At 41.7% G+C, this 27,351-nt stretch overlaps 2 protein-coding genes across 2 annotated transcripts; both read left to right on the top strand.

Annotated features, from left to right (window-relative positions):
* The first annotated feature begins 241 nt into the window (after positions 1-241).
* LOC113197149 (taste receptor type 2 member 143-like) lies at positions 242-1,150 on the top strand. Its single transcript, XM_026409363.2, has one exon. The coding sequence runs from the start codon at positions 242-244 to the stop codon at positions 1,148-1,150; it is 909 nt and encodes a 302-aa protein (XP_026265148.1).
* Positions 1,151-5,051: 3,901 nt separating this feature from the next.
* Tas2r60 (taste 2 receptor member 60) lies at positions 5,052-6,949 on the top strand. The gene is given in 3 exon segments (XM_077795890.1): positions 5,052-5,057; positions 6,313-6,632; positions 6,733-6,949. Coding segments are annotated over 3 exon segments (543 nt in total).
* The last annotated feature ends 20,402 nt before the right edge of the window (positions 6,950-27,351 follow it).

Genomic DNA, 27,351 nt, shown 5'->3' with positions numbered 1-27,351 from the left:
AAGACAGGTGTCATTGAGCTGAGAGTCATTTGCATGCCAAGGGAGACTGCCATTATTGTCATTTCAAATCCTGGGGGATGGGGCTTTGCTGGTGGCTGGGCTTTTGCATGAATCCAGGGAAGAGGGATTTCTAAGTGTCGGGTTTCAACAAGATGGTTTAGCCAGAGATTCTGTTTTTCCCTGCAGATGTGCCTCAGCCGGTAGAGTAGGACCCAATCTGAGCTGACCCTCACTGGAGAAGATGCCTTCCTCAACCACCTTGATCTTCATGGTCATCTTCTGCCTGGAGTCATTGGCTGCTATGTTGCAGAATGGCTTCGTGATCACTGTGTTGGGCAGGGAGTGGGTGCGGTGCCAGGCACTGTCCGCAGGCGACATGATTGTGACCAGTCTCGCCGTCTCCCGGTTCTGCCTGCATGGGATGGGCATCCTGAACAACTTCCTAGCCTCCTTTAAGTCTTGTTTCCACATTGGCTACCTTAACATCTTCTGGAACTTCTTCAACAGTCTCTCTGTCTGGCTTACCTCCTGGCTTGCCGTCTTCTACTGTGTGAAGATCTCGTCCTTTTCCCACCCTGTTTTCTTCTGGCTGAAGTGGAGGATCTCTCGGTTAGTGCCCCGGCTGCTGGTGGGCTCCCTGATCATCTGTGGCCTGACATCCAGCTTCTTTGCCATTGAACTAGCAGTTGATCTTGAGATGATCAACTCCCAGAATCCCCAGGGAAACTGTACTGCTGCTCCAGCAGTACTGACCTTCTCTCGGCACTACTTTTCATCTAATGTGGGGTTTATGTGGCTCATTCCATTCCTTCTGTTCCTGGTGTCCACCTTCTTGCTGATGTTCTCTCTATGCCGGCACATGGGGCAGATGAGGAACGGCAGGCCTGGGCCTGGAGATCCCAGCATCCAGGCTCACAGCATGGCTCTGAAGTCCCTTGCCTTCTTCTTTATCATCTATATGGCGTATTTCCTGTCCCTGATCATTTCTGCTATGAAAATCACAACCATCCAGAGTCACTGGTATTGGGTCAGGGAAGTGCTAACCTACGCAAGCATCTACCTGCACTCCCTCATCTTGGTGCTAAGCAGCTCCAAGCTGAGAAAGGCCCTGAAGACGAAGTTTTCAGACCTGTGTGCTGCCACTTCGTAGGTTTTGAAGGCCCTGAACAAAGGGTGATTTGGGTCTTAAGTTACCCACATCTGGAACCAGTACCGTGGTGAACAGTCCCACGTGGCAAGACTTGAGAAGGTTTGGGTACTTTCTCTTTTCAGTTCTTCTTCTCCCCACAACCCACTCTTTGCATGTCCCACTAAATCTTTTTCCATCTCTCTGTGCTCCCCCTGTCTCCTTCACTGTGGCTAAACCCTAATCTGAGTCCCAAATCCCTTTGGCCGTAGCTGATGGCCTCATTTCCTCACAGGCCTGTCAGACTCTCTGTGCAAGCAACCTAAGAACATTCTGCAAGCTACACTCCCTTTGTGAAGACTTGTACCCATCATCAATGGTCTCCATAGGCAAACAAAAGTTGTTGTTTAGTGGCCTGGATTCCCAACACCACCCCCCCTTGTGACACCAGCTGCCTCCTCACCTCCCCATCTCAGTCTCTCTGCAGTACAGCTTCTTTCCATCTCCCACATCTCCTTCCCTTCCACCATTTATCCCTTGGCCCACCAGAGAATTGAAACGTCCCTCATGTTTCTTTCTTCCTCCCTTCTTTCCTTTCTCTGCCAATCTTTGCCATTCCCATCTTTTGTGTCCTAAAGACTGATTCTACCCGGGAAGCTTTCTCAGTTTGATCCCCTGGAAGGATGAGGACTCAGAAGAGCTTTGTGCTTCTTCAGCGGACCCATAAGCTCCTTGTGCTAACATACCACATGATTTCATGTGTTGGCTGCATGCTGCATTAAAAGGAACTGTCTGACGTGGAAATGTTTTTAGGGTTTGGTCAACAGAAGATAGATGGAAAATGAAGGGAATTCTCAAACAAGTCTTAATTTTGATAATTCTGTTCTTCCCGGCTGTTACCAAAGAGGTGCCTCCTGGAAGCTATTGCCTAGGAGGCTAATCTCCAGACAGAGCTTGTCCACTGAGAGTATGAAGAAAATCATCAACTTCAATATCCATTTACTGTTTATCTTCTTCAAATTCCTATTATTCTGTGTATCTTAGGAGGTAAACAAAGTAGTACATGGATATAATTAATAATAAATTTGCATACGTTTGAACTCGTCAGACGAGGAGTAATTAATAAATAACATGACAGAAAGGGAGTTACAATGAATTTCAAATAAATAACTTCATTGTATGGTAAACTTGTCCAACAATCCTGGGAAGCTGAGACCCCCCCCCAAAAAAAAAATTACGTTTCAATGTTAGCTAGAGTCCAAGCTATAGCAGGAGAGAGAGGGATGCCCAGAGAAGGGAGAGCAGACTGATTAATTTTCTCTAGGAAAATGGTAATTAAAGCTTTAAAAGAGGAGTTTTTATGTTGTTGGCAAATAGCACAGAGAGTAGGGACGAGAGGCAGAGCAGAGGGGCCTTGTGGGAAGCTGGTGCTATGGCCAGACTCATATTCTAGAACCTGTGGGTCTAACTGAATTGGGCCACCAACTGAACACACAGTAGCCTCATCATCAAGCACAAAGGGCTTTTCTTTTAAAACTCATTTTGCAGCAACACAGAGGGCTGGGTGGGGGCAGCAGAGGCAGGAGCATCAGGGTGACTGCTCCATCCCCTCTCTTCAGCTGTGAGCTTTTGGAAGACTGTCTGTCTTTGGGCATCTCTGAAGCCCTTTCCTGAAGGTCTCCGGTGGAAAGGGCCTGATGATCTGACTCAAATTCTGCCGCATTTTCACACCCCTTGAGTTGTGCCAGGGCTTCTATTTAGAGTTCTTCATGGGTTGGTATTCTCAGCCTCCTTTCCTAAACTCTAACTCCTGAGCATTAACAGTGTTTGGTGGCTTCACCTTGATGAAAGAAAAGGTCCAGTGTCTCATCCTGACTGGCCTGGCTTTCTCTGGTCTCTCTCCAGCCTATCTTTCCAGATCAATGTGCCACCTTCCCTTCTGTGAATCCCCTCTGGTACCCAACCTTACCTAACCATTCTTGACATAAGCGCATTTCCACCGCCTTTCCTGATGCTTTGTCCTCTGCCAACGTGTAAGAAAGCAGCTTTCTTGTCCTACAACAATGGAGCTTCTTCTTCTGCTGCTGCTGCTGAACTATTTGGAGAATCCTTGGGATGAGAATAGGAGCATGCACAATGTTTAGAAACTTCTTTTTTCTTTTTTTCTTTTTTTTTTTTTTGGTGCTGGGATTGAACCCAGGGCTTCACCCTTGTTAGGTAAGCACTTTAGCACTGAGCTGTACCCTAAGCCTGGGAGGGTGAATGATATTTAGAACCACAGCATGTGTTTGGATCAATCTTTTAAAAAAAATTATTCTGACAGAAATCTTTCTGAATTGAGAATTTCCCAGCTAGACAACCTGCTCTAGATTCTTATGCTACCATGCTCGTGATTACATTTGTAAAGACTCTGAAAAATTTTAAATTCTCAGATTTGGATTCTACTAAAGAAAATAATGTAAATTTTAGAAGCAAAATGCCACAGACAAAAACTCACCACAATAAAAAAATTAAAATAAAATCACAATAAAAATCATAAAACACTTTAAATGAAAATGACTGTTCACTGCTTGGGGTTCATTTAATTGCCCAGGAAGTGTTTGTGGTTTAGGATTAGTGCAAAGAGAGCTTTCAGGGCAAATGTGTAATTCAGTGTTGCAGCCCCAGTGCCCAGTGCTTTTCATGGAGTTATGTGACATGGGAGATGGTTAAAAAATTGTTGCTAAGTGAATTGAGGGATAACTGCACATCTTTCTCATGGTAGGAGCCATTGAAGGGGTAGGAGGTGGATGGAAAAGATATGAGTTTTCCATATTGAGAAGTTAGTGGTTGTTTAAACCACAGAGTTATAAGCCCATACTTTGCCTCATTTCTCCAAGTTTCATTGGAAAACAGCCAAATATCAGCCAGAGGAACCACGACAAGGAAGAAGCAGCTGGGAACTGTGTTCCATGGAAATTTGCATTTCCACAAGAGTGTGGTACCTTCTTCCCTTCACTCAGGAACACAGTGTCACTACAGTTGGTCCCTGTGTTGGACAAACAATTCCTCCTGGAGGGAGACTGGAAATGGAAAGACATGAAGAATAACTGTTCTTCCTTCCAGTCCCTCTTTGTGGGGTTCCGTTCATGGAACTGGCAGGCATGGTGCTGGCTAGGAGATGGGGATACCATTAACACACCCTCACCTCATTCTTTTTTTTAAAACTTGATCCTAAGTCTTCTGTGTTGCTACAACAGATCTAGAACAATGTCTGCTCACTTAGTTTTCTGTGAAATATTAAAACTATTTGCACTAATCTGGATGTTGATTGTTGATTTTTTTTTTAACTCTTTGATATTCAATCCTATGAAGAATACAGTCTTGAATTATTCCATCCCTTCTGGTTAATGTAAATGGTCCAACGTCTGGTACCCAGCACCTCCACTGCATTCCTGATGCTTTCCTCAACCTTCTGGGACCACTTGTCAGACTACAGGATGTATGGAAGATAGTCATTCTAATAAGTCACAGTCATCATCATAATTATGTCTCATGCATGTACAGAGATTTCTAGTTTTCAAAGAACTTTCATATATTTATGCTCACATTTTTTTTGTGATCCATATTTTGAATAGGAGAAGAAAGAGGAGGTTAAAGGAATTAAATGATGACCCTGTGAATCCATAGCCTGTGATTATAACAAGACTCAAAACCTGGTCTTCTGCCTCCAGCTAAGGATGAAGAAGATAGGATTGTAAGTTACAATGCTAACTATGGCAAAGGTCCCTAGACTTGGAATCATTTTTACACCTGGTCTTCTTTTGTGACTTTCAATGGGAGTCTTCACCCCATTTAAAGTTTGGGGCCTCATTTCTTTCACTTGTGAAATTATCTTTATTTCTTGCAGTCTAAAATCTGAGATTCTAACTGGGCGCAGTGGCGCATGACTGTAATCCCACTGGCTTGGGAGGCTGAGGCAGGAAGATTGTGAGTTCAAAATCAGCCTCATTTAGTGAAGCTTCAATCAACTTAGTAAGACCCTGTCTCTAAATATATAAACAGCTGGGATGTGGCTCAATGGTTGAGGGCCCTTGGGTTTAATACTTGGTACTAAATAAATAAATAAATAGATAAATACTGAGATTCTAAGACAATCCTATGCATTATAACAGCCAGTTTTCACATTTTACAGATGCACACAATGAGGCACAGAAGGGTGACTGGCATATCCAAGAACTCACAGTTGGGGGTGCGGCTTGGGCTGAAGCCTGTTTAGTCTCCAGGCTGTCCCTGTCACATCCCACTGGTTTTATAGCTGTCTCAGTAAGGGCTCCTCCCTGAGATGCCATTTTAAAATATAGTTTAAAGAATTGAAAAACATTTGTTTGCTTTGTTTTATGCAATTGTCTTCAATGTTCTATTTTATGATGGAGGATTCTCAGGCAATAAAGATTCTTGTTAACTTCTGAGTAGAGGTTTTGCTCAGTTTTCTCTCTGTTTCTCTATCCAAGGGGTATTCTTGGAGCACCCAGTTCACGCGTTGTTGTGAGAGGTAAACACTACTGAGGCATTTGTAGCCTTGCTTGGAACGGAGCGACCACACCTCCATGGATGTGACCATGGTCTCCTCTGACCCTCAGTAGGAAGTGAGCCTGTGCATTCCATTACTGAGCGGCCAGCAAGTGTGTGGTCATGTCTCAGGTGTTAGCTTAGGTAAATATAGCCTGTGTAAGGGACACCAATGCAAAGGCCTGACATATTATCTGTGCCGATGTTGACAGTGGGCAGGGAAAGGCAGGAGAGCAGGCAAATTCATAGGCAGGCAGTCAGATTCTGGAAATTTAGCCTTGACCACATTTGCATCTAGTCTGGAGAGAAGAACCCCTCTCTTCTCCCCCATCAGAGAGCCTGCATCCTCTACTCTGGTCTAACCTCTGCACTGGAGGAGCTGGAGATACAAACATACCCTAGACATCCTTCCAACCAACAGAAATAACCCTTGAAATCTTGGGACCCATCTTGTCCACAGGAGAAATGACTGGAGATCAAAGGGTTCCAAAGGGTATGGTGACCCATAGGGAAGTCATCATCATCGTTATTATTTTCTTCCTTCTGCGCCTGGTGGTGGTGATGGGCCACAGCTTCATCACTGCACTACTGGGAATCAGTTGGTTGCTATGGAGAACACCGTTGCCTTGTGATAGGTTATTGGTCAGCCTAGGGTCCTCCAGCTCCGTCTCTTCTATTGTGTGAAGATTGCAACCTTTACCCATCCTGCCTTCCTCTGGCTGAAGTGCAAAGTGCCTGGGTGGGTACCACGGATGCTGTTCAGCTCTCTGGGACTCCCCGGCTTGAGCAGCTTTCTATTTTTCATAGGCGACTGAGAAATCAATGATAACAACTGAAGGAGCAAGTGGCAGTCTTGGAGCATCTCTGGGAAGAGCATACGAAGCTCATATGAGAAATTCTACTTCATCTCCTTAAAAACGGCTACTTGGACCATCCTGACTGCTATCTTTCTGGTTATCTTTTACACCTGGTCTTCTTTTGTGACCTTCCAGGGGAGTCTTCACCCCATTTAAAGTTTGGGGCCTCCTTTCTTTCACCTGTGAAATCATCTTTAATTTCCATGGTTTGCTTCTGATGTCCCTGGGAAGACACACGAGGAAGACCCTGTCGACCCTGTCAGGATTTCAAGATGTCTGAGCCCAGGCTCACATCAAAGCTCTCCTTGCTCTCCTTTCCTTTGCCGTTCTCTTCATCTCCTGCTTCCTGTCCCTGGTGCTCAGTTCGGCTGGTAGTTTTCCATTTCAGGAACTGAGGGACTGGGTCTGGCCGTAGTGATTTCTCTGTGGGGGGCAGTCCACCCATCATTCTGCTCTTTGCAACCCCTACAGACGGGCTGTTCCTTGAGGTGGGGGGTGTGCATCCTGAGTTGCACTACAGTTAGTGAAGAAAGACCTCCAAGTCCTGGGCAGCAGGGCAGAAGGCTTGCGTGCAACAGGACACAGCTTCTTTCTTTGCCACATGTGATCTTTTCTCCCTCTTTGCTACACTTAGTGCTGAGAAGAAGGACCTCAAGGACACAGGATTTGAGGTGAGGTCAAAGATCCTGATTTATGAGCTGGAGTCACTGATAAACACCATGTTCTCCGTGGGACTTGATATGTTCAGGGGACAAAGAAACTTGTACTTTTCCTGTGACCAGTCCCTTGGTATTTAAAATTCTTCTTCTGGGAACTGAATTCAAGGATCCGGACACCTGATGGGATACTTTGTGTGTCTCATCAAACTGGAGAAGATCTTTGGAGCTTCGGGTTCCCGCTGGCTGCATCTTGTGGATGGGCTTTCCCTGCTCGACACTTCTCCTGTTCTGCTACCGCAGGGGGAAGATCTCTTTCCCAGCATGGACGAGTTCCTGGTGTCTGAGCTCTCCACAGAACATGGTGTCGCTTGTGCATGGGTGTGGTGTGCGCTGTCTTGGAGGTGGATGTTCTCAGACGACCTTCTAGGATCCTTCTGAGAGCTAGAAGTCTAAGATTTATATATGTCCATGTCCTCCACAATGGCTTGCTTTGTTAGTCAGCTCCGTAAATGTTACGGCCCATGGGCCCAATGTAACTTCTTTTGTGTTCATATTGGAACAACTGACATTTCTTCTATGGACAAATTCCTCTATCTCTATCTGAGACTTAATATTTAAGAATAAAAAGATTCTTCAGCTCCATCTATTTACTTGCAAATGCCATGATTTTATTCTCTTTTATTACTGAGTAATATTCCATTGTGTATATATGCCACATTTTCTTTATCCATTCATTTACTGAAGGGCATCTAGGTTGGTTCCACCATTTAGCTATTGTGAATTGTGCTGCAATAAATATTGATGTGGCTGTGTCCTTATAGTATGCTGTTTTTTAAGTCCTTTGGGTATAGACTGAGGAGAGGGATAGCTGGAATGGATTTGGAAAATATAATGCTAAGTGAAGTTAGCCAGTCCCCGAAACCAAATGCTGAATGCTTTCTCTGATATAAGGAGGCTGATTCATATTGGGGTTGAGAGAGGGAGCAAGGAAGGATTTGACGATAGGGCAAAGGGTAAGAGGGGAAGGGAGCCAGGCATGGGAGGTGGGTGGGAAAGATGGTGGAATGAGATGGATATCATTACCCTAAGTACACATATGAAGACACCAGTGGTGTGAATATACTTTGAATGCAACCAGAGATATGAAAAATTGTGCTCTATATGAGCAACATGAACTGTAATGCATTCTGCTATTATATATAACAAATTAGGAAAAAAAAGAATGAAAATAGTCTTGATTTGGTGGAAAAAGCATAGATTGCTTTTCTGCTTCTTACACCTCTTCTCAAACCTCCCTTAAACTCAGTTATCCCTTGAACATCCAACCCAGCGTCTCTCAACTCCCCTCTAGTCCTTCAGCATCTCTAAGCATTATTTTCTGTTTCTTAACACTTCCCCCAACTTCTCTGCAATGGAAGGAAGACCTCTGTTATTGGTTTTTCAGGGCTAATATATGTGCTCCTGGCCCTGCTCCCTCTCTATGCCCCCCGCTCAGTCAAGGACTTCCTCTTCTGCATGAAGCTTCAAACTTTCCCTCTTTATTGCCCTTCTCTTCTTTAACAAACATTTCTCTAAAATATCCTTCATGAAAAAAATCCCTTCATCTGACCTGCTTCCTCTAGGGATCATCCCACCAGCCTGTCCCTTGCTGAGAGTCCTCCATGGCCCCTGGATTCCATGACTACCCTCCTCCGCTTCCCTGCTCTGCTGAAATGTGGATGCATGTAATTTCCTCATAATTAAAAGTGGTATCACCCCCATCCTCATCTTCCTGTATCTTTGTGATATTTACCTGTCTTGATTGAAAAGAATTTCTCAAAAACTGATTTCTTTCTTTTTTTTTTTTTACAAAAGTTCTACCTGATCATTGTAAAAGATTTTTTTTTTTTTTTTAAAGTATGTAAGCATCACCAGTCACGGCCCACCCCCATGTCTCCCGGAGCAGCATTCTCCTTTTGGTTTCCTGGTGCTGTACTCGCCTCCACACTCGGGCTGCTCCTTTTGTGTCTCCCTCATCACCTGCTCACTCTCCCGCCCCCTGGCTCTTCCCGCAGCCAGCCTGTTCTTCCTTGGACATTTTCCCCAACCGCTTTCCTGTGTGATTGCTTCTACTTACAATGCTTTAGTCATGTCCTTCAGGAGGATAGTTACTGAAGCCTTGACTTTCCACTAAGTGCTAATATTTTCTTCTACTTACTAGACAAGAGCACGTGATAGTCTCATGAACACTTCAAACTTCGCAGGCTCAGAACATACTTCCTCCTCCTCCTCCTCGTCCTCCTCTTCCTCTCCCAGTCTCTTCCTAGGACCCTCCACTCTTCATCTGAATCTGTTACCGAAGTGGAGAAAGTCAGGCTTAGAATCTTGAGTTGATAGTCACTCCCAACTCTGTGGAGCCGGGGTGACTTTTCAGTAGCCTGCCTTCAGTTTTTGCCTCCGTGCTGTCTCCATTAGCTATTCCCTTCTGCTGTGGCTCCCTTTTTAGATTAAACAACACTCCTTTCTCATCTGGACTTTAGGTTTCTTCTTCATTGCTTGCTCTATGACATTTTTTCTCCAAATAAAAATTACAGCTATGAGTTAGATATGTGGTTTGCCCCTCAGAGGCTCACGTGCTAGAAGCTTGGTCCCCAGGGCAAAGGCATCCAGAGGTGATGGATCTGTAAGAGGCGGGGCCTAGTGGAAGGTGATCAGGTCATAGATGCACCACTCTTGAAAAGGACTAATGTAATTTTCCCAGGATTAGTTTAGTTCTCACGGGAGCATGTGGCTATAAAGTCAGGCTGCCCATGTGCTTGGTCCTCTTTGCCTGTGGCCCGTTTCCTTTTTAGCTTCTCCGCCATGTTGAGATGCAACCAGAGGCCATCACCCAACATTGGTGCCATGCTGTGGGGACACTCCAGTCATTAGATTTGTAAGCCAAATAAACCCCCTTTCTTTATAATACCAAGTGTCAAGTATTTTGTTATAGGAATACAAATGACTAAGATAATCACCATTATTAGATTAATCTCCTGAAGGTGTAGCATGTGATCATTTCTGCTATACCCTAATCACCTCTCAATAACCACTAAATGAGACTCAGGGCTATAAACTTGGCATTCAAGGACATATACAACCTGGCAACGATTCTATCCTTCACTGTTTCCATTTTAGTAGAATCCTACATTTTGGTGAATTTGGATTATCATTATCACAAACATACCTGGAACTTCCTCCTTGGCACTGTGAAAAGTGGTCTTTTATCCCCAGATGTACCTGTCAAAATTCTATTTAGCTTTTCTTTCTATTGAACTTCAAAAATTCACGTGGTACCTCTGCAGTGAAGCATTTTTGGATGTTCCTTGAGCTTTGATCCCTCCCATCTTTGAGGCCATATAAGATGGTATTTCTCAGTGGTGACCTGAATTCTGCATGATGGTGCTGCTATCTGCACTCTTGTCTTCTCCTCCCTAGGAGATGTTAAACTTTACTTAAACACAAGGGTTGACTCCTACTCTTCTATGCATCCTCTGCTGCATTTCTAGGTACTTGCTGCATTAAGCAGAATAGCTCTGTTGCACCTGGAATCTAGCTGTAAGCGTGTATACTTTTGTCTGTACATTTATCTCTGACTTCCTGCTACTTTTGCTTGCCTGTTTAAGCCACAATCACTTCACTGAGTGCTTGGCTTATTTTCTGGGAGACAAACTTACATTCAGTTTGTATTTGACTTATGCACAATGGAGAAATAATAAATGTGGGAGTGAGCGTGAGTGCCCAATTTTGTGGTGTTTTTGGCTTCCTTCTTTCTTATACATTTGCACGTTGCTAAGCAACTGTGAATGACAGGCTATTAGGTCCTTCATATCAAACTCTACGTGAGGTGCCAGTTCTCCTCTTTGTTGCTGGCTTAGTCTCTCTTTCCAAAGCCCCACATGAGCTACACTTTGTTCCTTCTGCTTCTCACATCATTAGCCCAGGATCTGAATGACCTCCCACATGGGCAAGTTCTGTTGGAGCCTGAACATACAGTAAAAAATAAAAGAGAAACAAGGTTTATTATATTTTTAAAATACCTGGTTGTCATTGTTATTATTATTATTAATTCTTGCTCATAGTCCAGCTTCATTAAAAAGTATGATGATGATATTAATACTATTATTTACTGAATGCCTATTGGAGGATGAGGCTAGAATATTCATTAACTTACGTCTTTTATATGCTTAATTCTTAAAATGTCCCGGCAAAGTGGAGACAGGTTTACTGAGGTCAGGGCTAGTAAGTGATAGAACTGAAATAATTTAGTGTTATAGTATTTAAAAGTGTGGTGTTGATGTAGATAAGAGTACAGTAGGATTCAATAAAAGAAGTGAAATAAATAAGCATGTCCATAGAGAATCCAGATGGTAGGTACTTAAATAGGTCCTACATATGGAAGAAAATATAGAAAGCCAACTATGGGAGAAGTGCAAATTAAAACAAGTTTTTGTGACAAATACAGCTCCATAAATCAGTAGTTTCTCATAATCACATAAGAGCAAGAATAAAGTTGAAAGATATTCTGAAAGCTTTCTTTTCTTTTTTTTTTTAGTACCTGGGATTGAACCCAGGGGTGCTTTCTAATGAGCCACATCCTCAGTCCTTTTTATTTTAATTTTGAGATAGGGTCTCACTAAGTTACTTAGATCCTTGCTGAATTGCTGAGGCTAGCTTTGAACTTGGGATTCTCTTGCCTCAGTCTCCTGGGCCGCTGGGATTAAGGCATGTGCCACCATGCCTGGCTAAGAGCTTTATTTTCAATGACACTGAGAAAGAAAATCCACACATTTCAAATGATGTGAAATCACTGGCAATCACAAATGGAATCAGGAAGATTCAAGAAAGAAATGAGAGCCCGAGCAAGAATCACTTTCTATAGGAAAGAGACTCATCTAGAAATGCACCTCCCTGCCCTCAGTGTGCATGCAGCAGTATCTGTTGCAGTGTGACAAATTACTGCAACATTTAGTGGCTGGAAACACTGGCTAACTCAGTTTCTGTGGATCAGGACTTCAGGTGTGTCTCCACAGGGTCTCTGGCTCCGAGTTCTTACAAGGTGGAAATCATCTCAAGGCTCAACTGGGAAGGAGCAAATTCCCAGCTCATTCACACTGTTCCTCAAGCTTGCTAGACAGAGGCATTGGCTCCTTAGGAACCATGGGCTGAGCCCTCCTTCAGTTCCTTGCCATATGACTGTCTCCTCAGAGCACTGGACTTCAACAGGGTGAACAAATGTGAGAGCAACAGACAGTGCTAACAAGATAGAAGTCACAGACGTTTAATTTGTTGGCAGTGCTGGGGATTGAGCCCAGGTCCTCACGCCTGACAGGTAAGTGCTCTGCTCCTGAGCTACAACTCCAGCCCCAGTTACACCCTTTTCCACCCTCGTCAGTGGTGTTTCTTCATCATTGGTCCTTGGTAGCAAGTAATACAGGTGTGTTCTAGCGAAGTGGGGGACTAAAAGGATTATGTAAAATTATGATTATAAAGGTAAGCACTAGAATGAAAATATTTATTTTCCTTACAGTTGATAAAACCACAAACAAAAGTAAAGAGATACAAGCATAATAAAAACCCTTAAAAAAAACCAACCCAACCCACCGACCTTTAAGAATGAAACAAAATATAAAACAACATGTCAGAAGTAAGACCAAATATAATAGAATTATATTTAAATAAAAATGGGCTTTATGCTTTAAAGAGACCAGTCTTCAGAGCTACTCAAAAAGAAAAACAAAAATATAAGAGACATAAGTAAAACACAGTGTTATACAAAGTTTGATAATAAAAGAATGGAAAACAATATGTTGGGTAAGTGTAAACAAAGAAATTCCCACCTAAAATTATTAAATAAAATAATGAGATAAATTTTTGATATTGAGGTAAAAAAGGAAAATTAAGATAGAATTGATAATGAATGCCTATATGCCAAATACACTAGCAGCTATTATATTCTAGCAGTAATTATAAAGCAGAAATCACAGAAAAAAGGAAAACATATAGTAGAAACAGTAAAAGAAAAAGCACATACAGGAAGAAATGCTAAAAACAAAGGTCTTTAACTATATTACTAAGCAGACAAAAATAAATACAATCAAAGAAGTCGGTTTTTACTGATAGAGTCAGGAAATTGGGCTTCTTTTCAAAAACCAATGGCGTATAGTCATGAAAACTGATAAAATTACATAAAACAGACCTGACAGCTCAATTTCACTTATACATTTAAAATCCTAAATAAAATAAAATCAAAATCCAGCAGTGCATAAAACATTATCTCTACACCAAAGTGAATCCCACCATCATGGACATCCATAAAAATGGGGTCCTAAGTAGAATAAGATATATTCTATGCTTGTGCAAATTATATCAAAATGAATTCTGTCATGTATAACTAGAAAGAACCAATTTAAAAAATGATCTCCTTGCCAAGTAGAGGTGTCATCTAGGAATTTAAAGATAATTTGATATTAGCAAATTCATTAGTATCATTTATCATATTAATAAATCTTAAGGAAAATTCAGGTAATCATCTCCAAAAAATACTAAAAAGCAACTGAAAAAAATTAATGGTAATTTTTGATGAAATAGTAATATAAATATTCAATAGCATGGACAAACAGAACTGTATTAGCCCAACATCTGCAGCATATTTGATGAATCTAGAAGCATTCTTACAAAATTCAAGAATGTCAAAAGAACATTATCACTACTGTTTGCATTTTAATGATTAAGAATACCCAATGTAATTAAGAGAAAGAAATTAGAGTTATAGACAGTGGAAAGGGAGGTGAAAATATATGCTTATGTACATGGAAAATCCAAATAATCATCCTTATAAAAGCTACTTTAGAACAATAAGAATTAGTAAGATGATAATTAATACACTGAAGTCAATATTGTCTAACATATCAAGTAACCACCATTTGAAATACAGAATGGAAGAAGAAGAGATTCCTTTTTTTTTTTTTTTTTAATACCAGGGATTGAACCAAGGGGCACTTAACATCTGAGCCACATCCTTAGTCCTTTATTTTTATTTTGAGACAGGGTCTTCTTAAGTTGCAGAGGCTGGCTTTGAATTTTCAATAGTCTTGCCTCAGCCTCCTGAGCTTCTGGAATCTAACATATCTTAAAATACAGCAAGAGCCTCAAAATTTAAAAAATATTTGTGAATATATACCCCATAGAGTAGATTGTCCAGACATGGGATCCATATGCATATGGTAATTTAGTATGAATTCAGTATAGATAAAGTAAATCAGAGGAAAATCTAATAATTGATGCTGATAGTAGAACAGTCATCTGAAAAAAATGTTTCCATATTTCAAATCATAAACAAGTATTAAATTCAAACATACCAAATATTTTAATATTAGAAATAAAACATGAAGGTTAGAGAAAAAATGGAGGATGGGAATTCTTTTAGAACCTTGGGTGTGTTCACGGTTTGGATGTGAGGTGTCCCCTAAAAGCTCATGTGTGAGACAATGCAAGAAGATTTGGAGGGGAAAAGATTGGGCTATGAGATTCTTTTTTGGGGGGAGGGGCTATACTCAGCCACTGAGCCACATCCCCAGCCCTATTTTGTATTTTACTTAGACACAGGGTCTCACTGAGTTGCTCTTCCCTTGTTTTTGCCGAGACTGCCTTTGAACTTGTGATCTTCCTGCCTCAGCCTCCCAGAACTACTGGGATACAGGCATGTGCCACCAGCCCCGCTGGTTGTGGGAGCCTTAATCCAATCAGTGAATTAACTGAGGGGTAACTGAAGGCAGGTAGGCTGTGGCTGGAGGAGGTGGGCATTGGGGGCTTTGGGCATATATTTTGTATCTGGTGAGTGGAGTCTCTTTACTCCTTACCATCGTGTGAGCTGCTTCCCTCCACCACAGTCTTCTGTCATAATGTTCTGCCTGACTTCAAGCCCTGAGGAAGAGAACCTGCTGTCTATGGACTGAGATCTCAGAAACTGGAAGCCCTTAAATAAACGTTCCTCCTCCCGAATTGTTCTGGTCAGGTCTTTTAGTGACAGCAACTAAGTAGCTGACTAAGACTGTGTGAAAAATCTTAAATCTACAAAAGAGATCAATTAAAAATTTAAAAATTCGCATGGCAAAATTTTGGAAAAAATTAAAAATGAAATAACAAGTTGAAAGAATTTTTATAACCCTATCATAATAAAAGTTTATACTTCAACACATATAAAGCACTTAAAAACAACAGGAAAAATCAACAAATATTAAAAGAGAATATGCAAATAATATAAATATGTAATTGATAGAAAAAGAAATATAAATGGCTTCTTAAACACAGGAAAGATAATTTAACCTAATTTATTATACGGGACATGCAAATTCAAACTCTGCTGAGACACCATTTCTAAACTATCCATTTGGCAAAACTCCTGAACTTTGAGTACATGCTCTTTCACCAAGTCATGGGGAAACTTTCTCTTACACATTGCTGATTGAGGTATAAATTAGCACAGTATGTTTGGAGGGTAATTGGACAGTATCATGCACCCTTTGGTTCAGCAACACTCCCTGGGATCTCCTTGAGGGTCACAATGTGTGCCTCACCCTCTTGGACCTGCTGAGACTTGAGTCAGGTTACAGGTCCAAAAGCAACGCGAGGCGGTAGAGGCAGATCATTATCAGGATCCGCAGAGTCTTTGGCTTGAAGTGAGTTCATCCCAGGCTCTGCAGAGGTGATCAGTCTCCTCAAATAAGGAAGGAAGAGCTGCCGTAGAAGTGAAGACTGGGCAGAACTTGAGGGTTCATGTTTCCACCTCCACTGAAATCTACCCGGGTGTCTCCAGCTCTGTTTTCTGGGACCCACTCCTTCTGACTAATGCCCTAACTCTTTCAACAGACCCTGAAAGGTTGGGAGTTCAAGTGACACTGTGATTCAGCCACCCACACCGTAGATTTGTGTTTTATTTCCCAGAAATCTCAGACTGACAACCAAAGGTGAAAAGACAGTTTCTAGGACAGTCATAGAAGTTTTCTGGTCCTTTACCTGGATGTTGTGCTGGACATTCCAAGCCAGGCACTCACTATTTATTGTCTCTCAGCTACTTTCTCTAGCAGAGAGTCACCAACCATGTCACCTGTAAAGCTATTCACCTATGGCCTTTTCAATGTGCGGTTGAAGCACTAATTTTGAGATGACACTTTGTGGGAATAAGTTGCTGTCCTTAAAATATGGAATGCACTTGAAACTAATGATATCATTTTGTGCTTTCTATTCAACACTCAGAATACATGGGTCCAGGGAGCTGGGAGGGGAAGTGAAAGTGTCTGCTCACCCTATCTCCCAGGGACCTGCTTGGGAAATTCGTGCTTCTTATCCACACAGCATTAGGTTCTGTGGGCTTAGAGAGCTTGACTCCCAGAGTTGGAAACACTCATAGAAAGAGATGCAAGAAGAGTTTGATGACACTATGGACCCACCTGGTCATTTATTATGTTCCTAGTTCTGAAGTCCAGGAGGCAGGGTTGCCATCTTGGTAGGAGTAATCTAAAATGATCTTCATCTGGAAATAGGGGCTGGGAGAAATATGTGAAGTACTCACGTGGCTATTGGGTCATCTGTTGGCATTTTCATGGCCAGATCTACTGTAAATGTGAAAGTACAGCTCACACTGGTTTATAACAGTTTGGCAATCAGGGAGTCGATCTCTCAAGGACAAGGATCTGGGACCCTTCATCAGGAGTGTCACCTAAATCAGCACAAGTGCTGGTTCAAGGTAAAGGAAATCTGGAGTGTGCAGCAAAAGACGTTGGTGTGTATTTATTATGGCCTCATGACCAACTGCTGCAGTGGAGACTGTATACAGCTTGCTTCTTTGGACCTCTCCTTCTAGGCTTCTCCAGAAATTTCAACCAACTGGAATCCTGGAGAATCGATGAGTGAGTGACAAGCGACAGAGTGAGCCTAATGCCAGGCAAAACCGAGTGGTCCAAAGGACGGATCACTCTTGGTAGGACTTTCTTCCCCCAACCTACTTTACAAGGCTGATGTACTCACTGCTACCTACTGTTCTCTGTTCCCAAGGATGACTTTGATTGATGGAAGCCACTTCACCCAGAGAAACCTAAGAGATTGTTTCATCCCCTTCTTTGTGGGGGCTCTTGGCCATTGACTCTCTGATTCAGGCTAATAAAACGCAGCTTCTTTGCATTTGAATGAGACAACTTCTGCAGCCAAAGTGAGTCTACATCGATCGTAAAACTACTTTTTTCCCCCTTGGTTCACTGACACATCACTTAGCCCTCAAATTATCTACAGTTGTTATTACAGAGGGATAATTGCTGCCCTGTTTCTTCTAGATTTTAGCAAGAATTTATTCAACATCTAGATATGGAAATCTAGGTGTGTCTTACCTCAGTGCACTGGGCATATGGAAGCAGGGCCTAAGCACTCAAGAAACTCCCTGGGCAACTCACATGAACTAGTCGAGGAATACTAACCAGGGAGGAGCTAAAGAGACCATTAATCAAGTACTAATGGTGGATATTTGACCAAGACATCGTTGTCTTGCATAATGATATTTTGCTGCAAATTTTGTTTGTTCAAATACCAGATATTGGAGTTTCCATTCGCTTTGATAACAACCTATGTGGTTCGACAGTTCTAAACATCACTATGGACTCTTCCCTGAGTTCCTGGGTACCTGTGGTCTATATAGCTGGTGAAGAGAGGTGACCTGAAGATATAAAAACGTTGCCGGAAAAAGTTCTGGAGCGAGAGGAGAGTTGTGGGGAGAATGAAGCCTCTGCAGTCACATCAGAATCCTGAAGCAGAGGCCGAGCCGGGAGTTGGCTTCTGTCACAGGCTTATAATAAATCTAAGGTTCAGTGGTCTGGATCACTGGTCTTGGTGACAGACAAAAGCTTTGGAAATGGCCTTTGCAGTAAGTAGCTAAATGCATTTTGAGCTTTAGTAAGCTGAGCTCACTGACACGCCATCTTTTAACTCTAAAGAAGACCGTCCTAGACTAGGATGATGGGAACCCAAGTCTGGGTGGCAGGGGACTGCGGCAGGATTCCTGTTCTTTATTTCTCTTCTCATAGATTAAAACCTTTTATAGAAGTTATTGAAAAAATTATTTCAGATGCAATATTTGCATAGTATTATTCATTGTGTATTTGCTTAAGCTGATAATTTTTCTTTTCCTTTTTGTTTTTTGGTACCGGGGATTGAACTCAGGGGCAATCAACCACTGAGCTTCATCCCTAGTCCTATTTTGCATTTTATTTAGAGACAGGGTCTCACTGAATTGGTAACACCTTGCCATTGATGGGGCTGGCTTTGAACTCATGATCCTCCTGTCTCCCAAGCCACTGGGATTACAGGCATGTGCCACTGTGCCTGGCTAAAGGTGGTGATTTTTTAAAAAATATGAAACTACTCTTAAGCCACCAGATTATCAGAACTAAGGTACAATAATTTTTGAGAGCAACATGGGAATAAAATAAGGGATGGGGAATTTAACTTTTGAAGTCATTGCTTTCTGCTCTGCCGTCAAACTCCTTAGGGAGCTATGATTTGGGTCAATACCAAAGGCAGATCCATTCAGACCATAAGGACCGGATATAGGAAGACTTCAGTATGTGCCAATTAGTGACACTTTTGTCCACAATGGGTTACAAATATGTGGTTATCCCTTAAGATTATAATGGATCTGAAATATTTTTATTGCTTAATGGTATCATAGCACAAAGAATTACTTAGGTGTTTGTGGCAAGGCTGGTGTAAACAAACCTACTGTAAACAAACGTATTTGTAAACAAACATACTCATATAAAAGTATATAGAGCATATAATGTTAGGTACAGTACATAATACTTGATAATAATAATAAATTACTGTTACTGGCTTATGCATTTGCTATACTATATTTTAGAGTGTACTCCTACTTATTAAGAAAGTTTATTATAAAAGTTGGTGCCATGTTATGTCAACAGCAACCTCATGTATCTCATGTATACTATATCTCTTGATTGCATCAAGAATTCATGTGACACAATCAACCCACACCATGTTGATCTGTTTGAGTGTACCCTTGGAGGTTCGCACAACAATGAAATTGCCTAGTGACTCGGTTCTCAGAACACATCCCTGTTGTTAAATGATCCATGATTGTTTTATTTGTCCTTATTGCTAGGAAGTTTCAAATGGGCAAGAAAATCTCGTCCAAAGATTGAGAACAGTAAGGCATTTGAGGTTCTAGCTCCAGGAATCTATAAGGAAGCTGGGGGAAGAGCTACCATTCTCGAGTTAAAGCCAGACTTGCATTTGTGGAGTCTGTAACATTACTTTTCACTGCACATGTGTACAAAACATTTTATTGCATGTATTACTGTGGTTGAGCTTTTACTTGTCTCTTATTATTGTCATTGTTTTTGAAAAAACCACCATTAGTCAGACCAGATTTTCAAGGTCCCAACAAGAAAGACCAAAATATTTATGTATGTATGAGATATGTAAATTGAATGAAGAGGATCATAAAGATGAAAATGTAAGCCTGCTTCTTAACATTCTTGAGCTAGATGCAAGATTTATTGCTTCTGTTATCTTAGCATTTATATAAAGAATTACCAACTCAGTCTGCTCAAATAGCCAAATATTAAAAGCATGTGTACCCAAATATATGGTCACTCATTGTGATTATTTTAAAAAGGCAAATCAACTAACCTCAGTCATTGAACAAATATTTCCTTTGTGCCTCTCTGTGGGGAATGTGGGGGCTGAAGAAAGTACAGTCCTTGTCCGTTGAGAGAACAGCACATTTCTCTACAAGACCCAGGGCACTGTCTGAAACTGAAGCATGTGTTTAAGTGATTCAGACCTTAAACTGTGTTCTGCAAACATTCTTTGAGCAAATCCTTTTGAGACTCAGAAGATGAATGGCAACAAGTGCTTCATGAGGAAAAATCAATGAGTCACAGCTCATGAAAGTATTTACAGGCACTGATGGGTGAAAAAAAAATCATAAACTTTATAACTTCTTATAAAGCTTTCTTTTAACTGGAGGAGAGAAGGGGTGGGGGGTGAGTAAAGGGGCCAGGGGAGAAAGGGGCACTGCAGAGTATCTTGGCTGTAAGGAACGTCAAGTCCTTCAGGTTCGGGGAGCAGCTCAGCAGTTGCTTTGGGGAATGACATTTCAAGACCCCAGGAAGTCCTCACCAGCAGAGTGTGCCTTGCAGCCGTGACAGGTGTGCGCATACCTGCGCATGCCCATGGGCCCTGCTGACCCCAAGGGGAACCAATATGAAGCACTGGTCATCCCACAGCAAGGAGGACCTTAAAACCACAGAGGCTGAGGCAAGCGGCCCCTGACCTAACACCCACAGCATACTCTCCTGGGTAAAACCAAATGAAACCTTGAGGCGCATCCTTTCCTTCTCATCTCTGCATTCTCTATTCCCACACTTTCCTTAGTTTAAACTTCTGATTGGGTTTGACTGTCGTGAACACGATCTGAAGAGTGAACTGGTTCCTAAGGGGGACTCTGCTCCTGGCCTGTTCTCTGCAGCCTGGGACGGCCCTTTGGTTGCTGTCTGTGACTCTCATGATCGGTCCATGTTGGTCTTGTGCTTGTTTTAGGGACTAGTATCCTTTTCCTCCTAGTATCTCCTGACCAGCCTGGTCCTTGAGCAACTTGAGGTCATCCAGTCCTGAGAAGTAAAATTGCCAAAGCCTTAAAGAAGCTTTCTCTGTTTTGCTTTCTGTTGACATTTGTCAAGGGTTTCCATGAACTAGGGAATTCTGTGAGGTCAGAATCTGAGAATTTGGAATAGGCTACTGAAGTCCCTCCAGCGGCTGATTCCCAAGATGCAAGTGGGGTTTGAATGCCTTAATGTGCTACACTTAGCATTCTACTAGAGACTCTCTCCTCCTCTCCAGAAACCAGCAAAAATTTAGGAAGGAAAGGATGACAGGTTCTTATTTTGGCCTCCATCTTGGAAATTGAAGGGTTTCTGAGGCATGAGACTTGTGAGGAGAACTCAATCAAATGGCACAAGGGCTTCAAGAATATGTTCCAATGTCTTGGAATGGAGACCTAAGTTTAAGTGTTAATTCTTTCTGTCTCCTTTTAATGTTGACTTTCAGAAGGTCGCCATCTCCAGCAGTGCCCGCTATCCTGTCTGTAGGATGGGAGTGGAAGTTGCAATCCTCAGGTTGTCCTGGTGGAGGTGAGGTGGTTGGGCTGGTCATTGAGTGGCAGTGTGCATTTATAGAGGCAGGGAGGCAGGTGTGCTGGAAGGTTTAATTGGATCAATTAGTCAACATAGAGGATTCACAGGAACACAGCGGTAACTAAGTCTTTAAAGATCACTATGCTTCTCTGTAGAGTGGTGGGAACTTGAATACTGCTACCAGTTCTGCCCTGCTATGCCCGTCCTTCAACCCCCCCCCATTCCAGATCAATCAATTCTTGCTACTCTCCAATAACAGGTGCTTACAGGGTGAAGTTAACATGGAGGTAGTTATTTAGTCTGCCTTAAATACATCTTAGTTAATTCCTGCTGCTATAAGAAACTACCCAATGCTGAGCAATTTATAAACAGCAGAGATGAATTTCATCACAGTACTGGGGTGGGGAAGTCTAAGACCAAGGCCCTGGAAAGTATCCTGACTGATGGGGTCTGTTCCATAGCTGGTGACTTCTCTCAGTGGCATCCTCACATGGTGGAAGAGATGAAAGAGTAAAAATGGTAAAAGAACAAAGGGCACAAGGGTGCTCCCTTCAACCTCTTTTATGGGGACATTAGCCCAGTTCTCATGACATCATTGCATCCTCTCAGTATGATCATCCTGGGGATCAAATTGCAGCATAGGAATCCAAGGGGACAAACTTAGACCCTAGCATCAGCACAAGTGATATATCAGTTTTAAAACTTGAATGTTCTTTATTTCTTTATTTATTTTTGGTATCAGAAATTGAACCCAGGGATGCTTAACCACTGAGTCACACCCCCAGCTCTTTTTAATATTTTATTTAAAGACTGGGTCTTGCTAAGTTGCTTAGGGCCTCACTAAGTTCCTGAGGCTAGCTTTGAACTTGCCATCCTTCTGCTTTAGCCTCCTGAGCTGGGGATTTCAGGTATGCGTCACTGTACCGGGTTCTGTTCTTTCTTTCTTTCTTTCTTTCTTTCTTTCTTTCTTTCTTTCTTTCTTTCTTTCTTTCTTTCTTTCTTTCTTTCTTTCTTCTTTCTTTCGCAACATGTGATCATTGCAAAAAACTTGGAAAAAAAGAGTATTATAAACAGTTTTTTTATTGTCCAGAAATAATCACAGCACTCATCACTCATCCCAGTCATCTTTCCTCATCTGGAATTGTGCTTACAGAGGAGCATTCCACAAAGTGTGCAATTCCAGTACAACAAGCACCAACACAATCTCACAAGATTAGGAAAATAAATTTATATTTTTTTCTAAAATATGGTATGGTCTTCAATGACAGGCACAGGAAGATATTTCCATACATGTGGGAAGAGACTTTGAAATATAAAAATAAATGCAAAAGTATGAAAAATACCAAACAATGAGTAGAGAACAAGACAATTCTTCCCATTTGATAGAAGAAATCATCAATTTGTTTTCACAGATAGCAAAGTTTTAGGCCCACAAATAAAGGAAAGTAATGGTATAAGAGATGAAAAAAGTCATAATGCTTAGAAGTGAAAATATTTTATTAAATTAGTAACTAAGCATACTTTTATTATCATTTATAGAATCAGGATGAAACAAACCTGGAGATGTTGTTTCAGAACTGCTTTACCACAGGGGTGCTCTCCATTCTTAAACCCAGCAGGACAGTCTGGATATGCACAGAGTCTGAATATTTTTTTTCCAAGAAAATTTTTGATATATTTGCTCATTTTTTTGCAATTCATATTGTGAAGTCTGTTGTAGTAAACCTCCCAATTCTTCTCATCAAAGAGGCCATCACAGGCTGGTCCTACTCAAGGTTCTTGGAAAGCACTGTTCTCCATTATAACAGTATGGACCAAGGAGCATGCTTTCACGTATGTTGACTTTATGTTTGCATATAGACAAATGTTATGTTAGACTGTCCCAGGCGCCATATTTGTTGACCGCCACTTTAGGAATCCGTGTTATGTTTACTTATTTCACATAATTTTGCATAGCTTTGCATCATTCAATGATCTCTCTCTCTTTCTCTCTCTCTTCTCTCTCTCTAATACACACACACACACACACACACAAAGCATAGGATTCAGAATGAAAATATCTAACTCTAGCTAGAAAATCTTTCTCTAGCAAGCTTAAGGAAGGCACTTAAACTCTTTGAACATAAATTTTCTTATCTGTAATCATGGTAATTCCCATCTCACTGTTTGTTGTCAGAATACGATGTGATAATCAAGGTAAAGTGCTTAGCACAGTGCTTGACAGTGATAGTCATTTTATGTGTTATTAGATTCTAAACAAGGATGAGATTTTCAAATTAAGATACCCTGGTGCCAATATCATATCTGAGCATCTAGATAACAAAATTATTTGCAAAATTGTCTTAATTTTTTAATTTAAATATTGGGGAACAATACAGAGACAACAATATACCATATCTTTCTAAGCATTTTAAAAATTAATGGTCTGCACTGTAGGCTTTAGAGAGCTTGTTAAAGAGATTGTATTAGTTTTCTGTTGCTGAATAATAAATTATGACAAACTCAATAACTTAAATGATATCTATTCATTGGCTCATATTTCTGTAAGTCAGCAATCCAGGCTCTGTGTGGCTGAAACCCTGTTTGGGGTCTTACTGAACTAAATTAAAGTGTTGGCTGGGATCTTGATTCTCATTTGGTACTCGAGTCTTTGTCCAGGCTCACTGATTCCTGGGGGTCTTCTTTTCCTTGACTGTAAGGCTGAAGTCCACATTTGTGCTAGCCATCTGCTGGGAATGGTTCTCAGTTCTTGGAAGTCATCAGTTTCTTGCCTTGTAAGCCTCACAGACAATCCACAACATGGATGTTTGCTTTAGGCCACGACAGGCTGTGTCTTCCTGACATCACCACCAGCCGGAGAAAGCTCTGCTTCTAACGGGCACGTGTGATTAAGTTATAGTCAGCCTGATAATATCTTTTTTAAAGTCAACTGATTTGGGACTTTCATGACATCTGCAAAATCCCTTTACAGCAGTACTTGGGTTTGTGTTTGACTGAAAACCAGGAGAAGGTACGTGCAAGCCAGGAGCTGGGAAACGTGGGGTCATCTTAGAATTCTGTGCATCATAGAAGCATAATCTAAGTCTTGTTTCTTCATGTGCTATATTATTTTTCTCTGAATAAACTTATATACTTTATTTTTCTTCCTTGGGTATTATCCAGGGCTCCTTTAGGTACAAGTGGCAAAAAAAAAATTCAAACTAGGTCAAGAAAGCAAGGAGAAATGTTTGACATTTGTAGCTTAGAAATCCAGAGGGTTTCCACTGGACACGATGTGTAAAGATTCTTTGGGTCTTCATCCTTGGCTTTCCTTTGGCTTTTTCCTGCAGATTCATTCTTCCATGTGGCTGCAGAAGATGATAGCTGGCACCTAGAGATCATGCTTCCAGAGAAAGGAAAACTGTCTCCCCTGGTAGGGTTCATTTGACAAACTGTAGGGAAAACTTAGGTTGGCCCATGTGGGTCTGATGCCCATTCCTGACCCAGTACTCTGGCTTGGATTTAAAATAATCTGTTGGTGAGGCTGGGTCATGGCCCACCATGGAATCATGACTGGAGAAGGGGACATAGTGAATGCATTCTTGAATCCACCCTGGGGGCTGTAGGTGGGTAGGGAGATGGAGAAGTCCAAAGGCAAAATAGGATGCTATAAACTTGAACTGAGAATTAATTAGGTACCTGTTGAAAGAATGTTATTAGGGTTACAATAATCAATATGATGGTATAAATGTTCTCCATTCCTACAAATAATGAACCCATATGGTTTAAATAGTCTGAGAAATTATAAGTGTCACTAGTAAGTCTAGATTTGAAAATTTATGATTATCAGACAAACCATTGTTAACTTCTAATTTCCAAATTACAATGGTTGATGTCTCTACTACTGATTCCTGGTCCTCATTGCCCTGATCTATATCCACTATAAAATGTTTCCCAAATTATTTCTTCTAGAGTGGGGAAGGGGAGGTTCTGATGTTCTATGTTTTAGTCAGCTTTTTCACTGTTGCAACAAAAAGACCTACAGGAACAATCAGAGGAGGAAAAGTTTATTTGGGGGCTCGTGGCTTTAGAGGTCTCAGTCCATGGACAGAGGGCTCCATTCCTCAGGGCCTAAGGTGAGGCAGAATATCATGGCAGAAGAGTGTGGCCGAGGAAAACAGCTGGGGACATGGCACCAGGAAGTAGAGTCAGGGAGAGCATGCCTTATTACAGACAAAATATATACCCCCAAGGCATGCCCCTATCAACCCACCTTCTCCAGCCACACCCCACCTGCCTACAGTTCCCACTCAGTTAATCCACTGATGGGAATTAACACCCTGAATAAGTCAAAACTCATAACCCAATCATTTCACCTCTAAACTTTCTTGGGTTGTGTTATGCATGAGCTTTTGGGGGACACCTCACATCCAAACCGTAAGAGTCTCCATGTTTTCATGTAACAGGTACCGTGTGGCATACTCTTCCTCAGGTCCACCTCTCCTGTTGATAGCGTATCCAGGAGGCTGTCTGAAGGAACCTCCATGGGATGGCTCCTGTGAGACCACCGGCACCTACCTATATGGAAGGGGCTGTGTCCCAATGCACTCCAGTCACCAGTTCCCGGGATGAAAGATCAATGCTGACTCTGCAAAGAGGTGATAAAATTCTTGTCTTCAGCTGAAGTACCAAAAGCACCCTGCCCTTGACTGGGCCCAGAGAGACACAAAAGCAAAAATAAATTTGTTCCAATGTAGAGTTTTCTTTCTTTGATTGATAAATTTTCAAAAATGACTTTCTGTAAACTTCAGGATATAGTTGAAATATGGCATAAGGGCATATCCCCTACTTTGTACCCTGGCTCCAATTTGCCCCTCGGGCATCAACTTTTGACATGTGCCCTCTCCTTCCCCTGCTTACACAACCTCTCCTCCTGTCTTGTCATTCTGAAAAAGCTTGAGATATCTCACTTCCTGTGCTTTTTCTTGTCACGATCTTCCTGCCTTTGTCTACTCCCCTCCCTTTCTATCCTCAATTGCTTTGCTAGATCCTATGTGAAATTCAAGATTCAAGTTAAGCATTTCATCTTCTTGCAAGACCTCCCCATGTCCACCCTCTCTCACCTTTCCCCCTCTACACCTCACCAGATTTTGTGCCTTTTTCATGCTCTGCAGAGGCAAGATATTGTAAGGGTGAAGCATACAGGCTGTGTAGGAGGTTGACTGCACTGGAATCCCAGCTCTGCCACCTTGTGTAGATACAACTGTAAGAAGTTCTGTCAATGCTCAGAATTTCCCAAATTTGAACAGTAGGACCCTTAGAGGCAGAACCTCGGTGTCTTTTTGATATGTCTATCATTTGAAAACAGCTTTTTAAAAGTCACAACTCATGTACAATCACCCATCATCATTTTATTTCTTTTAATTGTCAAATAGCATTGTAGTTCATGCTGTACCACAATTTGCTCATCTGTTCATCCATTGGGGAACACACATTCAGGTTGTTTCTACTTTTCAGTGCTAGTGTGAACAATGCTTGTATGCACATTCTGGTACTAGTTTCTGTGTGGACATGTTTTCACTTTCCTTGGGTGTACACAGAGACATAGAATTTCTGAATCTTGTGATCTCTCCATACTTAACATTTAAGGAGCTGCATCCCAAGCACTTAGGCAAAGCTGCAGCACCATTTTATAGTCCCCCAGCTGTGTAGGCCATCTGTTTTCTTCCCATCCTTGCCAACACTCGTTGCTTCTCTTTTTGGGTTTAGCCACCCCAGTGGATTGAAGTGGTGTCTTGTGATTTTGATTTGCATTTCTCTAGTGACCAACAACCATGGAACATCTGCTGTTGTGCTTATTGGCCATTTTCTATTTTGTCTTTGGAGAACTTTCTGCTTGATTCATTTGACCATTTTTCAACTAGATTACTTGTTGTTGTTGTTGTTGAATTGTTCCT

This window comes from Urocitellus parryii, chromosome 3 (assembly GCF_045843805.1).
Source record: "Urocitellus parryii isolate mUroPar1 chromosome 3, mUroPar1.hap1, whole genome shotgun sequence".
In the NCBI taxonomy this organism is placed as follows: domain Eukaryota; kingdom Metazoa; phylum Chordata; class Mammalia; order Rodentia; family Sciuridae; genus Urocitellus; species Urocitellus parryii.
Note: the sequence above shows the minus strand (reverse complement) of the source record. Positions and strands in the feature narration are given on the sequence as shown.